The sequence below is a fragment of the Rhinopithecus roxellana genome, chromosome 17, assembly GCF_007565055.1.
Source record: "Rhinopithecus roxellana isolate Shanxi Qingling chromosome 17, ASM756505v1, whole genome shotgun sequence".
NCBI lineage: Eukaryota > Metazoa > Chordata > Mammalia > Primates > Cercopithecidae > Rhinopithecus > Rhinopithecus roxellana.
In genome coordinates, this window is record NC_044565.1 from 69,206,605 (window position 1) to 69,217,882 (window position 11,278).

At 54.6% G+C, this 11,278-nt stretch overlaps 1 protein-coding gene across 2 annotated transcripts in view; it reads left to right on the forward strand.

Moving 5' to 3' along the window:
- Positions 1-11,278, forward strand: part of CAD (carbamoyl-phosphate synthetase 2, aspartate transcarbamylase, and dihydroorotase) — a 28,184-nt gene extending 16,906 nt beyond the window's left edge. Inside the window, exons 19-44 of one of the 2 annotated variants that reach the window (XM_010371241.2) lie at positions 328-426; positions 599-823; positions 913-1,095; positions 1,303-1,521; positions 1,788-1,955; positions 2,543-2,725; positions 2,834-2,938; positions 3,576-3,815; positions 4,032-4,113; positions 4,622-4,788; positions 4,962-5,126; positions 5,277-5,408; positions 5,660-5,861; positions 6,270-6,460; positions 6,559-6,699; positions 6,925-7,026; positions 7,749-7,845; positions 8,391-8,435; positions 8,538-8,707; positions 8,802-8,876; positions 9,390-9,602; positions 9,794-9,919; positions 10,123-10,278; positions 10,375-10,476; positions 10,688-10,782; positions 10,906-11,278. In XM_010371241.2, the coding sequence (XP_010369543.1) occupies positions 328-426; positions 599-823; positions 913-1,095; positions 1,303-1,521; positions 1,788-1,955; positions 2,543-2,725; positions 2,834-2,938; positions 3,576-3,815; positions 4,032-4,113; positions 4,622-4,788; positions 4,962-5,126; positions 5,277-5,408; positions 5,660-5,861; positions 6,270-6,460; positions 6,559-6,699; positions 6,925-7,026; positions 7,749-7,845; positions 8,391-8,435; positions 8,538-8,707; positions 8,802-8,876; positions 9,390-9,602; positions 9,794-9,919; positions 10,123-10,278; positions 10,375-10,476; positions 10,688-10,782; positions 10,906-11,008 (3,786 nt within the window). In that variant the 3' untranslated portion in view covers positions 11,009-11,278. Of the gene's footprint in view, positions 1-327; positions 427-598; positions 824-912; positions 1,096-1,302; positions 1,522-1,787; positions 1,956-2,542; positions 2,726-2,833; positions 2,939-3,575; positions 3,816-4,031; positions 4,114-4,621; positions 4,789-4,961; positions 5,127-5,276; positions 5,409-5,659; positions 5,862-6,269; positions 6,461-6,558; positions 6,700-6,924; positions 7,027-7,748; positions 7,846-8,390; positions 8,436-8,537; positions 8,708-8,801; positions 8,877-9,389; positions 9,603-9,793; positions 9,920-10,122; positions 10,477-10,687; positions 10,783-10,905 lie in introns of both variants that reach the window. The other variant, XM_030920687.1, reaches the window with a different exon arrangement.

Below are 11,278 nucleotides of genomic sequence, written 5' to 3' on the forward strand. Positions count from 1 at the left end.
TCAGAGAGTTCATTTTCATTCCAGTTTCTTTGCTGTTTTGTTTATCTCTAGCAATTGCTTGGTACTGATCCTGGCATTTCCTATTAATTGCCATCACTTACTTTGGTCGTAGAGCTTTGGGGCGGGGGTCCTTTTAGGCCATCTCTCATGCCCCACATGGTACATGAATCTCTTCCCCAACACTTTGTACCTCCTTCCCTCCCAAGGCAGGGATCTTGTACAGCTCTTTCAGAGGAAGCTGTGCTGGCACTCTCTGAAGTAGGGGCTTTGGCTTAGTTTCTCCATGATTTTCCTGACTGCTAAGTACCCTTCCCCTCCCTCTTGCAGATGGGGTATAAGACCATCATGGTGAACTATAACCCAGAGACAGTCAGCACCGACTATGACATGTGTGATCGACTCTACTTTGATGAGATCTCTTTTGAGGTGAGGGGGAATGGGGGCTTCCTGGTAGCTTGGGTGGCCAGGGTCGAGTGGAACAGCTGGCTGACCTCAGATTCTTTTAAACTTGGTGGGGGCTGAGGGAAACAGTAAGCAGGAAGGCTCAGATTCCTGCCCTCTTTTGCTGCCACCGCTTGTTTCTTCCCCTGCACTGTAGGTGGTAATGGACATCTATGAGCTCGAGAACCCCGAAGGTGTGATCCTATCCATGGGTGGACAGCTGCCCAACAACATGGCCATGGCGTTGCATCGGCAGCAGTGCCGGGTGCTGGGCACCTCTCCTGAAGCCATCGACTCGGCTGAGAACCGTTTCAAGTTTTCCCGGCTCCTTGACACCATTGGTATCAGCCAGCCTCAGTGGAGGGAGCTCAGTGACCTCGAGGTGGGCTGGGACCTGGTGGGATACCTGGAGGCTGGATGATTCTTGGGGGTGAGTGTGAACAACCCAGCTAAGCTCCCTGCCTCCTGTAGTCTGCTCGCCAGTTCTGCCAGACTGTGGGGTACCCCTGTGTGGTGCGCCCCTCCTATGTGCTGAGTGGTGCTGCTATGAATGTGGCCTACACGGATGGGGACCTGGAGCGCTTTCTGAGCAGCGCAGCAGCCGTCTCCAAAGAGCATCCTGTGGTCATCTCCAAGTTCATCCAGGAGGCTAAGGTGGGAGGCTGCGGACAGCGAAGCCTCTGAGGGCGTGCTGCCAGCCCTGGAGGAGGCTTCCTTCTCTGGTCCAGCAGAATCATAGGCACCGGGGCTGGGAACAGTGGGCTATGTGGGGCTCGGTAAAGGAAGAGATAATCCTAGAGTAAGTGGGAGAAGAAAGTGGCCGTACGTCACACTGTCTGTGTCCCCCCCCCCCCCCACTAGGAGATTGACGTGGATGCTGTGGCCTCTGATGGTGTGGTGGCAGCCGTCGCCATCTCTGAGCATGTGGAGAATGCAGGTGTGCATTCAGGTGATGCCACGCTGGTGACCCCCCCACAAGATATAACTGCCAAAACTCTGGAGCGGATCAAAGCCATTGTGCATGCTGTGGGCCAGGAGCTACAGGTCACAGGACCCTTCAATCTGCAGCTCATTGCCAAGGTAATAAGGCTAAAGGAAAGAATTAAAGGGCCACAGTGCCATGAAGCCCTGTACTGTCTCCTACCTTCATCTAAGTAGGCAGGGAAGCTGGAGGGAAGGGGCTATAGCTGGAGCTAATGGTGTTGGGGCTTATGACAGTTAGTCAGCCTGAACCCTGCTCAGTCTGATTCCCCCAGAGACTGGTGACTGAGAGGAAGAGTCTAGGCCTATAGATAGTGTCAGCAAGGCCATCCTGCAGAAGGTCTGACCAGTCTTCTCTGCCCCAGGATGACCAGCTGAAAGTTATTGAATGCAACGTACGGGTCTCTCGCTCATTCCCCTTCGTTTCCAAGACACTGGGCGTGGACCTAGTAGCCTTGGCCACGCGAGTCATCATGGGGGAAGAAGTGGAACCTGTGGGGCTAATGACTGGTTCTGGAGTCGTGGGAGTAAAGGTAAGGAATATTGAAACCCTTGGGGTTAGCAGAAGAATAGCGGGAGAGAGGTCACTCACCACACAGAGTTATCAATCAGCATGTAAACCAGGCACCGACTGCAAGGCATTGCTGGATCATGGGGGTAATGAGGTGGTCATTGTCCCTTAGGAGCTTACTTTATGGTAATGGGAGGGAAGAGAAGTTGCATCCCCAAAAAAACTTTGGTATAGAACAGTCTGTGATAAAACTACATATTCGACCTATAAACAGAACGCTGGAGGAGTTCAGAGACAGGAGGTGCTGCTTCCGAGAGGGGTGATCTGGGAAGACTTGAGGGAAGGGGTGTTATTTGAATTGAGTTTTGAAGGATGGTTAAGGTTTTTTATTTGCAGAGCTTGTAAGGTTTTTTATTTGCAAGGGCACATCCTAAGCAGAACCTGAGGAACGACCCCAAGTATGTTTGGAAAGCAGTAGGGTACACAGAGAGGGCAGGCTGACCCTGCCATTCAGATGAGATCAAGAACAGGGGACTGTGTCCGTCTCTGCTGTTGAGGGAGGAGGTCCTCTCACACCTTGGCCCTCTCTCTTCCCTCCTGCTCCTTTAGGTGCCTCAGTTCTCCTTCTCCCGCTTGGCGGGTGCTGACGTGGTGTTGGGTGTGGAAATGACCAGTACTGGGGAGGTAGCCGGCTTTGGGGAGAGCCGCTGCGAGGCATACCTCAAGGCCATGCTAAGCACTGGCTTTAAGATCCCCAAGAAGAATATCCTGCTGACCATTGGCAGCTATAAGGTACCAGAATCCATGTGGACTTCCCAAGGGCCGTGGCTCCCCGAGCCAGGGCTGACCTTGAAATGGAAGACAGGAAGAAAACAATTTCATCCTTCTGTTTGGTTTCAGAACAAAAGTGAGCTGCTCCCAACTGTGCGACTACTGGAGAGCCTGGGCTACAGCCTCTATGCCAGTCTCGGCACAGCTGACTTCTACACTGAGCATGGAGTCAAGGTACAGGAACTCTGGCAACCTATCCCACTGCTGCCCTTCCCGAAGGGGGTGAAAATACTGCACCAAAGAATTATCTGGGCCGAGCATGGTGGCATATGCCTGTAGTCCCAGATACTCAGGAGGTTGAGGCAGGAGACTCTCTTGAGCCCAGGAGGTAGAGGCTGCAGTGAGCTGTGAGTGTGCAGTGAATGCACCGTTGCACTCCAGCCTGGGAAACAGTGAGATGCTGTCTCAAAAAAAAAAAGGATTATCTCCTATTCCCTTGCTTTTATTATTACCGTTATACTAATAAGCTATATTCCATGTAGAAAGCAGAATACACAGGAAGCAAAGAGAAAAGTCTCTTACAGTCTCTCTACCACTATTCTGATATTTTTCCTTCCAGAATTTTCTCTGTGTACATATATGTGAGCTCATACTGCACCTAGTCCTTGGTAACCTATTTACTTAGTGTAGATATCTTTCCTGTCAAGAAATATACTTTGCCAATATCAAATAGAGGCAGCCCTCGGTCCCCACCCTTTGGGTCCTCAGTCTCCTCATCATGGGCTCCTGGGCCAGCTCCTCTCCCTTAAGGTTAGCTTTCCTGACCCCTGCCAGGCTCAGCTTGGCCTTGACTTTGACTCCGGGTTGGCAGGTAACAGCTGTGGACTGGCACTTTGAGGAGGCCGTGGATGGTGAGTGCCCACCACAGCGGAGCATCCTGGAGCAGCTAGCTGAGAAAAACTTCGAGCTGGTGATTAACCTGTCCATGCGTGGAGCTGGGGGCCGGCGTCTCTCTTCCTTTGTCACCAAGGGCTACCGCACCCGGCGCTTGGCCGCTGACTTTTCCGTGCCCCTAATCATCGATATCAAGTGCACCAAACTCTTTGTGGAGGTAACTGAGACCCACGTGCTGGGAGGGAGATTGCCGGTGTTGATGGAGGAGTGAGTATGGAACAGTCATGCTAGTAATAAAGCTTCGTGGCTACAGAGGGAGAGACGGTGGGTATAGAGAGTGCGGAGCCTGGTTTATGGGAAAACCCACATCTCTCCCTACAACTCCCAGGATCACCCTTCCCTTAAATCAAAGCTGACTGCTTTCCACTTGCAGGCCCTAGGCCAGATCGGGCCAGCCCCTCCTTTGAAGGTGCACGTTGACTGTATGACCTCCCAAAAGCTTGTGCGACTGCCAGGTAAGTCTTTGGGGAGAACTTGGCTTTTGGACACTGGCAGCCGCTGGCATAGAGGCCCTCAGTGTGATGAAGGATGGCTGGGGGTCCCACACTCTGTCCTGGACTGCACAGACTGTGAAGACCCCAGAATCTTTCTCAATCTTTCATTCCTTGATCCACAGTGTCCACAGTGGCCTGTCTGAGGACCTTTTTTTTTTTTTTTGAGAGGGAGTGGTGTGCAATAACGGTTCACTACAACTTCTGCCCCCCAGGTTCAAGCGATTCTCCTGCCTCAGCCTCCCAAGTAGCTGGGATTACAGGAGTGTGCTACCATGCCAGGCTAATTTTTGTATTTTTGGTAGAGACGGGGTTTCACCATGTTGGTCAGGTTGGTCTCGAACTCCTGACCTCAGGTGATCCACCTGCCGCGGCCTCCCAAAGTGCTAGGATTACAGGCGTGAGCCACCGTGTCCAGCTCATCCTTCTGTATGAATCTTCCTGTAATCTTGCTGCTTCCATTTTATCCCAGGATTGATTGATGTCCATGTGCACCTGCGGGAACCAGGTGGGACACATAAGGAGGACTTTGCCTCAGGCACAGCTGCTGCCCTGGCTGGGGGTATCACCATGGTGTGTGCCATGCCTAATACCCGGCCCCCCATCATTGATGCCCCTGCTCTGGCCCTGGCCCAGAAGGTGAGCCACTGCACCCCTCTTCCTGGTATTGGAGACCCACATGCCCCCACCAGCCACCCTTGCTTCCCTGAGCCCTTTTCCTTCTGCCCCTCCCCATGGGCCCAGGCCACTGGTGCCAGACTAGCCTGTGTGGGCATGGGTGCCAATGAGCCTTAACTCTGTATCCTCTCCAGCTAGCAGAGGCTAGCGCCCGCTGCGACTTTGCCTTATTCCTTGGGGCCTCGTCTGAAAATGCAGGAATGTTGGGCACCGTGGCCGGGTCTGCAGCTGGGCTGAAGCTTTACCTCAATGAGACCTTCTCTGAGCTGCGGCTGGACAGCGTAGTCCAGTGGATGGAGGTAGGGAGTGTGCATGTGGCAGGAGGCCACCACCCAGTGTCTCCTGGCTTGTGGGCCCCTAGCAGTGAGGATTCAGGGTAGCTCCTGGGGGTTCTGGGCTCTGATGAGCACAGTAAGAATTCTGCACTCATCAGTTCTTTCTGCTCTCAGCATTTCGAGACATGGCCCTCTCACCTCCCCATTGTGGCTCACGCAGAGCAGCAAACTATGGCTGCTGTCCTCATGGTGGCTCAGCTCACTCAGCGCTCAGTGCACATATGTCACGTGGCACGGAAGGAGGAGGTAAGAGTATACCAGAGTTCCTGCTGTCTCTGTTGCTTTCCTAGTAACACCGAAGGTCAGGGTAGTCGGGTAGTCCTTGGGGGCAGGAGACAGCGGGAGGACAGTCTCGAGCCAGTGGGAGGAGGGTCTCGAGCCAGCGCCCTTGCAGGTCTACATCATCATTTTTTAAGCAGGGATGTTGGCCAATGGGACTTTGTGTAGGTCAGGGCATATGGATGGTGCCTCTTTTGGATCTTCCCATTGTTCCTCAGATCCTGCTAATTAAAGCTGCAAAGGCACGGGGCTTGCCGGTGACCTGTGAGGTGGCTCCCCATCACCTGTTCCTAAACCATGATGACCTGGAGCGCCTAGGGCCTGGGAAGGGGGAGGTCCGGCCTGAGCTTGGCTCCCGCCAGGATGTGGAAGCCCTGTGGGAGAACATGGCTGTCATCGACTGCTTTGCCTCAGACCATGGTGAGAGAATCCAGCATGTACCTCCTCTGCCCAGTGGGGCTTGTGGAACAGCCCTAGCAAGAAAATGGGAACCAGGCCAGGCCTCAGGACTCTACAAGGACAGGGTCTTCATCTGTATGAGACCCTAGCCTCTAGGGTGCCTGGTCTGTGATAGGTGCCTGATAAATACTTGTTGAAAGAATCAATGAGCCAGTGAGTAAAACTGCAAATGAAAGAACACATGGGTAAAAGTGTGGGTTCCAGAAGATGGCAGCAGTCCTGTTGCCCTCATTTCCAGTTCCCAGAAAAAATGAGCATCGGGAGTGGTAGTGAGCGTAAGGAGGTTGTTGAAGTGCAGTCCTGGGGTGTGGGTGACTTCCCAGACGTAGAGGTGATTGGTCCTGAGGGTAATGGCTTTCTTTCTTCCAGCTCCCCATACCTTGGAGGAGAAGTGTGGGTCCAGGCCCCCACCTGGGTTCCCAGGGTTAGAGACCATGCTGCCACTACTGCTGACAGCTGTAAGCGAGGGCCGGCTCAGCCTGGACGACCTACTACAGCGATTGCACCACAATCCTCGGCGCATCTTTCACCTGCCCCCACAGGAGGACACCTATGTGGAGGTGTGGGGATGAGGCCCAGAGCAGGAGGGGAGTTCTCCAGCCCTAGGATCTGTTCTCTGGGGAGCCTTTCCCTACCATAACCCATGTCCTCTGGGCAGGTGGATCTGGAGCATGAGTGGACAATCCCCAGCCACATGCCCTTCTCCAAGGCCCACTGGACACCTTTTGAAGGGCAGAAGGTGAAGGGCACCGTCCGCCGTGTGGTCTTACGAGGGGAAGTTGCCTATATCGACGGGCAGGTACGCAAGTAGCCCCTGCCTGATCTCAGTAGTGCCCTCTTCCACACCACATTCATTTATTTCCTACCCGGCACATCTACACTGTCCCACTATGTGCACCACTGCCCTGGACCAGGGGTTGGGGGCACAGTTCCCTCAAGGCACGTTTTGTCCTTGCTGACATCCACCCCTTTAGGACCTGAGTTCTCTCTGCTCCCTCCTGAGTGCCCTGCCTTCTGCCTGCAGGTTCTGGTGCCCCCAGGCTATGGACAGGATGTACGGAAGTGGCCACAGGGGGCTGTTCCTCAGCTCCCACCCTCAGCCCCTACCACCAGTGAGATGACCACGGTATCTACACTACTAGTGGCTAGGGGGCTGGGAGGTGTTAGTCCCAGGGCAGGATAAACAACTTGAACATTTTCATTGGTGGTTCAGGAACAGTTGGGGTTTTCTTGAGGGACTGAATTTGAAGTGGGGTTGGGTCAATTACTTTTTTTTTTTTTTTCTTTTTGAGACAGTCTTGCTCTGTCTCCCAGGCTGGAGTGCAGTGGTGCGATCTCAGCTTGCTGCAACCTCCGCCTCTTGGGTTCAGGTGATTCTCCTGCCTCAGCCTCCTGAGTAGCTGGGACTATAGGTGCGTGCCACCACACCCGGCTAATTTTTTGTATTTTTAGTAGAGATGGGGTTTCACCGTTTTAGCCAGGATGGTCTCGATCTCTTAACCCGGCTGGGCCAATTACTTTTTAAAAACGCTGGGCCTGGCCAGATGCAGTGGCTCATGCCTGTAATCCCAGCACTTTGGGAGGCCAAGGCAGCGGATCACCTGAGATCAGGAGTTTAAGACCAGCCTAGCCAACATGGTGAAACCCCATCTCTACTAAAAATACAAAATTTAGCCAGGCGTGGTGGTGCACGTCTGTAATCCCAGCTACTTGGGAGGCTGAGGTAGGAGAATTGCTTGAACCCAGAAGGTCACGCCACTGCACTCCAGCCTGAATGACACAGCGGGACTCCATCTCAGAAGAAAAAGACAAAAAAAAAAAAAACTCTGGGCCATTGTTACCCTCCAGACACCTGAAAGGCCCCGCCGTGGCATCCCAGGGCTTCCTGATGGCCGCTTCCATCTGCCGCCCCGAATCCATCGAGCCTCCGACCCAGGTTTGCCAGGTAAGAGTGGGGTTCCTGTGACTCAGGCTGTGTAGGGACAGGATCCACTTCTTCCCAGCGCCTCACCTTTCTCTACTTACATGTCCTCCTCTCCATCCCTTTATCCTTGTCTGATCTGCTGTGCCATCCTTTGCCTAAACAAGTCTCCCAGTGTGAGTAGACGTCTCACAACTTCTCACATGCCCTTTTTTGTTGTGGGCAGCTGTGTTCCTCCGCCCAGGAGCTGGGATCCCACGGGGCAGCAGAGCGTGGGGTAAATCCAGGTTGTTGGTTGGTGTGAGTCTGGCCGTTCCTCTTGCCTAGGATGCCTTTGCCAACTGGGAGAGCCCCGGGAGGGCACCACTGCTCCCATACAACACAGCCCCATGGAAGCCACCTGTCTGTCCCCAGAGCTGCCGTAGTCCCCTGCCCTCCCCTAACCTGCTATATTACTGTGTTGTGAATTGCTTTAACACATACACTATGATTCAGAGTTCCTGGGAATATGGGATTTCTTTCCAAACCTCAGCCATAAATATATATTTGTCCTCTTGTCCTGTTTGCAGCTGAGGAACCGAAGGAGAAGTCCTCTCGGAAGGTGACTGAGCCAGGTGAGACTCCACCCTGACACACACTCACCTCGGGGACCTCTGATCTGGCCTTGGTAGGAGGAACCCTCTGACCAGCCTCTTCTGCCCCATCCCTCACTGCAGAGCTGATGGGAACCCCTGATGGCACCTGCTACCCTCTACCACCAGTACCTAGACAGGCATCTCCCCAGAACCTGGGGACCCCTGGCCTGCTGCACCCCCAGACCTCACCCCTGCTGCACTCATTAGTGGGCCAACATATCCTGTCCGTCCAGCAGTTCACCAAGGATCAGGTGCCTGGGGCAGGGAGGATGGGACCACCCAGAGCTTTGAGGATTTGGAAAGCGGGGGCTAGGACCTTTATAGCTAACTTGGGCTCTTTCTTAGATGTCTCACCTGTTCAATGTGGCACACACACTGCGTATGATGGTGCAGAAGGAGCGGAGCCTCGACATCCTGAAGGTCAGGATCAGGGCCGGGGGTAGGGTCCAAGCCATTGCCTGCCCTTGGGCAGCATCAGGGCAGGGCTGCACAGTGGTCAGAGTGGGTCTTCCCCCTGCCATCCTGTCTCCTTATGTTAGTCCATCCCTCTGCTGCTGTAGATCTTCGCCCCAACATTTTCCCTCCCCAAAGCAGGATTTAGCTGGCTTGGGAGGCCCTGAGCATGAGACTATCACTCCACTAGTGGGGTCTTCTGGTCTGGGCTGCTGCAATCACAGGAGAGAGTTAGGGTATGTCCTCCTTTCCCAGCTCATTCAAACACTTAATGATGGGTGGTTTTCTGGAGGCAGAGCCTTTAGCTCAGAGTGACACCAGTGGTGGAAACGTCAAGGCTCTGACAGGTCACAGGGAAGCTTTAGGTGCAGAAGGGTCCTCAAAGCATCCCTCAAATATCACTTGGGGTGGTGGTGCCCACCTGTGGTTCCCCCAGGGTGGACACGCATACGTACACCTTCCACCTTGCTCTCTCCCCAGGGGAAGGTCATGGCTTCCATGTTCTATGAAGTGAGCACACGGACCAGCAGCTCCTTTGCAGCAGCCATGGCCCGGCTGGGAGGTGCTGTGCTCAGCTTCTCAGAAGCCACATCGTCTGTCCAGAAGGGCGAATCCCTGGCTGACTCCGTGCAGACCATGAGCTGCTATGCTGATGTCGTCGTGCTCCGGCACCCCCAGCCTGGAGCAGTGGAGGTAAGGCCAGCCTGGGTACCGAGATGGGGTTAAGAAGGCTGGACCCAGGGACTTGAGAACCCTTCTACCCACATTTTCTGTGACTGCAAGTCTCAGGTTGGGCCAGATGAGTGAGGGGACCCTGGAAGAGTGGGACTGGCAGTTGGGGGGCCTCGGAGCTGCAAAAGACAGGATTTTCCCCTTTTTTTCAGCTGGCCGCCAAGCACTGCCGGAGGCCAGTGATCAATGCTGGGGATGGGGTCGGAGAGCACCCCACCCAGGCCCTGCTGGACATCTTCACCATCCGTGAGGAGCTGGGAACTGTCAATGGCATGACGGTGAGGGTGGTGGCAGGGGTTGGGGCCCTGCCAGGGGACGATCTAGAGAGGGAGGCAGGAAGTGGTTACCCTGGTCCAGGACAGCTGCATCAAGGAGCCCTTCATTCTGCTCCAGGGGCTTTTAAAAGCTTGGAAATGATGTAGCGGGGGGCGGGGGGGGCACCCAGTCTGGGATCCCTGTGGTGACTGGGTTCCTCCCCTAGATCACAATGGTGGGTGACCTGAAGCACGGACGCACAGTACATTCCCTGGCCTGCCTGCTCACCCAGTATCGTGTCAGCCTGCGCTACGTGGCACCTCCCAGCCTGCGCATGCCACCCACTGTGCGGGCCTTTGTGGCCTCCCGCGGCACCAAGCAGGTGAGACCCTCACAGCCAAGCCTGGAGGCCATGGAGACGTGGGTTGGGCAGTCAGAGCCCAGTGCTGCATCCACCATGGCTCTCCTCACCCTCCAGGAGGAATTCGAGAGCATTGAGGAGGCACTGCCTGACACTGATGTGCTTTACATGACTCGAATCCAGAAGGAACGATTTGGCTCTACCCAGGAGTATGAAGCTGTGAGTGCTGAAGCCAGGGCTGCTGCCATAGGGCATCAGATATGAGGACAGAAAGGCTGGGTGAGGGCTGGGTCAGAGCTATTAAAGCTCATGTCCGACAGTTGCCATAGCTGCATGTGGGTGTGGAGGGGGCCACAGTGGAGCCCAGACTTGTGTCCTCTGTAGCCACTCCTACCCCAAGGCACTAAGGGGGACCCCATCTGCCTTGCAGTGCTTTGGCCAGTTCATCCTCACTCCCCACATCATGACCCGGGCCAAGAAGAAGATGGTGGTGATGCACCCGATGCCCCGTGTCAACGAGATAAGGTGGTGCAGCATCAGAGTTGGAGACTGCCTCGGGGCTGGTGGAGGGGAGGAGACTTAGTCCTGGACAGGCTATCCATGGGCTGCACGGTAACACTTCCTTTTTTTTTTTTTTTTTTTTTGCAGCGTGGAAGTGGACTCGGACCCCCGCGCAGCCTACTTCCGCCAGGCTGAGAATGGCATGTACATTCGCATGGCTCTGTTAGCCACCGTGCTGGGCCGTTTCTAGGGCCTGGTTTCCTCAGCCTCTTCTCTTTAGGCCCAGCTGCTGGGCAAGGAATTCCAGTGCCCCCTACGGGGGCAGCACACTTAGATATTCTTGGACATCCAGATAGCTCACATGTGCTGACCACACTTCAGGCTCTGGACTGGAGCTCTCTGGCATGGGGGTGGGGCCTCAGATGCTGGGGCCCAGTCTGCCCCATCTTCATTCCTGCACCTTAAACATGTACAGTCATTTTTCTACTGACTTAATAAACAGCTGAGCTGCCCCTTGATG